The 2,948-nt window shown below is 38.9% G+C and overlaps 1 protein-coding gene across 1 annotated transcript in view; it reads right to left on the reverse strand.

Annotated features, from left to right (window-relative positions):
- Positions 1 to 282: 282 nt before the first annotated feature.
- LOC108240004 (alpha-1,3-mannosyl-glycoprotein 4-beta-N-acetylglucosaminyltransferase A) overlaps positions 283 to 2,948 on the reverse strand; it is a 34,369-nt gene continuing 31,703 nt past the window's right edge. The window contains exon 15 of the mRNA XM_017423086.3: positions 283 to 1,072. Coding sequence (XP_017278575.1) covers positions 1,055 to 1,072 — 18 coding nt within the window. The 3' untranslated portion in view covers positions 283 to 1,054. The remainder of the gene's footprint in view (positions 1,073 to 2,948) is intronic.

The following is a 2,948-nucleotide window of genomic DNA, read 5'->3' on the forward strand; positions in this document are numbered from 1 at the left end:
AAAAGTTCTTGTCTCTTGCATTGATTTTTTCCTTTAACATTGTGAAGCTCTACTTAGAACCTTCTTAAGATCCAATAGTGCAAAATGCAAATTCTTGCAATTTTTGACTGGTCTTAAGATTTTGATCAGGAGTGTATATAACATTTTATTGATAAATGTGATTGATGCTGAATAAAACTGAATAATTTCTCAGAACACAGATTATAATTGGTAGCACTAACAGCACAAACCTCTGCTAAGGCCAAAGTGTCAATAAAAAAAAAAATAGTGTAATCTAGATCATGAGCTGAATCACCATCAAAATTTAATCAATTGTTGTTTTGTTGTGACAACTTTAACATCTCCTGAAAATTTCATACAAATCTCTTCATTAGTTACTATGTACACTTGCTAACAGACAGGCAGATGAACAAACAGAACCAACAGAACCGAAAACAGCCTCCTTAGCGGAGGTAATCATTCATGTCATCAAAGCTGAGACACTGCTGTTCCTCTTTTTAACCTGATCCCATTAAAATAAAACTTCACAGGAATACCAGCAGATTATTTTTACAGTGTAAATTAGAGTCACAGCTACAGACTGACAATAATAAATAAATATTCTTTAGATGGTTCTGATAAAAGGTTCATGAGTAAATCTGTCTTTACAGTCCGTTGAGACGATTCCTTCTGGAGATCCTGTTTGAGTTTTCAGGAACACAAAGTGTTGTACTCCAAATAAATATTTTTAAAGCAACGTGACACTGAATACATTTATTTATTCCATAGAAAAATCTGTTGTCATAGTGCAAAATGATATGGTTTTGTCAGCGGTTGAAGCGAAACAACTTGGAACATCTTGGAACGGTGACCCGTGTTCCATCAGTTCATCATTACTCAGAGTGAGTTCAACTGATGGCTGAAGAAATGGCCCTCCTCTTCCTCTCAGTCCAGTCACGCAAGGCACATCACTGTGTTTGATGAAGGAAAGTCTTTGTCTGGCAAGGGGAGCTCTTAGTCCAGAAATAACTCTTACTCCAGGGGGAGCCAGGTTTCCTTCTTCTCTCCAAGTTCCTCAGATTCTGATGTGAACCTGACAGTAACAGAAGAGAGTTCATTAAACCACAGAGATCTGAGGCTCTCAACAGTTTCTTCAGTTTTTTAAGCTTTAATCATCTACATCAGTGAAGAAGGATAAAGCATCTCCACCTCAAAATTTTAACCCTTCTCATTAATCTGGGCTTGGGACCATTAAAAGTGACCAAAAACAGGCCCTCAGATTTACTTAGGGTTTTAGCTTTTCTGTTTGTTTTTCGGGGAGGGATGCTACTGAAGGACTGAGCTCCCTGAGAACACTTTGGGATGGGAGGGGGGTCCACAGCATCACCTGCTGCTTGTTGACAAGAGTAGGAGCAAAGCCTGCTTTTACCAGAGTCTCCAAAACTTTCCAATAACACCAGAAAAAGTCCCTAGATTTGTCACTAAAGGGGTCTGAATACTTTCTAAATATAATGGAAAAAGTTTCTAAGTTGGCAACACTGAGCCAGAGTCTGCCCTGTTGGGACATGGGGTTGTACCATCAATACGAAAGTTCCCTCTACACACCTTCCCAACTCACTAACAGGTTGTCAATCACAGTGTAACATGACACTTTTTAAGCCTCAAATACAGGAAATAATTAAAACTAAACATGGAAAAAAAATGCAGATTTAAACATACAGTACCAAGGCAAGAACTGCGCAAATCAACAAAAGCCACCACCTAAAACAATTTATCTGAGACATATTTTTATTTTTAATCAGGCAAACATCCCATTGGTTGACATTTCATAACGCACTGAATCTGTTTAAATCAAACTAGCAGCCATGTTGAAAGTTTTGCTTTAGGTGGGGGTGTGAGCCACTGCCACTCAGGTACATGACTTCTATTGGTCCGTACAAGAAACCACATGTGGCATCCACAGTACAACAACAAAACTGTTCCCTCGTGCTTGTGCTGTTGCCCAGTGAGAAAACCCAACAGAACCAGAGTGAAGAGGTTCTGTTCATCACTCAGGTTAATGTTAATCTGCTCATCTCAGTGTGAGCCTGAACCAACAACCAACAGACTGAGGAGGCATGTTCAAGGCCAAAGTTTTTAGCTTTCATGTGATTTGTTGTTTTTGACACAGGGTGCCCAGACTTTTGCACATGCTTCTGTTTGAGTTGTATTTAGAAACATTAGGAGAAACATAATTTCTTTAACAAAAATTTATTTATTTTTCCGCGCTGTGACTTAATTAGAGTAATTAGAGAACACCTTTTTTTCATTTGTAAGTAGTTGACAGCAAAATAGGATCCCAACTTCAGTCCAACTACCTGCTGCATTCAGGTCTTATCAGAGAAGTATCTGTGGCCTCCTGCACCATGTGGACTCCATGTCAGGTCAGGTTTACACCAGCATTCCCATTATTGTTTTCCTGCCTATAGCTTATACTATTTCAACATACTTTCAGCTAGTGCTGGGCGATATAACGATACATATCGTGGGGACGATAGAAAAGTGTCTATCATGATATATTTTCTTCTATCGTCTCTATAGTTTCTATCGTCTCTATCGTTTCTATCATAATTGTATCAATGGTTCATGTAAATATTTCATAACGTAGGCTACGACGAATGCATTAGTGTTGTCACTTTGCGTACATTCAGTTTATATAAGTGATAAATAAGAAGAAAAAATAACTATGCTTTATGGCAGCGGATTTCTGTGCGGCGCGGTGTTTTCACCATAAGTGCTGAAAGATGGAGACGCAGGAAGTATCAAACCCGGGGTCGCAACAAGTAGAGACAGCTAGCAGGCAGCCCAAGAAGAAAGACTTTTACCAAAATGAGGGGGACGTCTGTGATTTGGTTTAAGAAGTCCGACACGGAGCAGAAAAAGATAATATGCTAACTCTGCTAATGCTAATGCTAACTCTGCTATTAGAC

Source organism: Kryptolebias marmoratus, linkage group LG9, assembly GCF_001649575.2.
Source record: "Kryptolebias marmoratus isolate JLee-2015 linkage group LG9, ASM164957v2, whole genome shotgun sequence".
Classification (NCBI taxonomy): domain Eukaryota; kingdom Metazoa; phylum Chordata; class Actinopteri; order Cyprinodontiformes; family Rivulidae; genus Kryptolebias; species Kryptolebias marmoratus.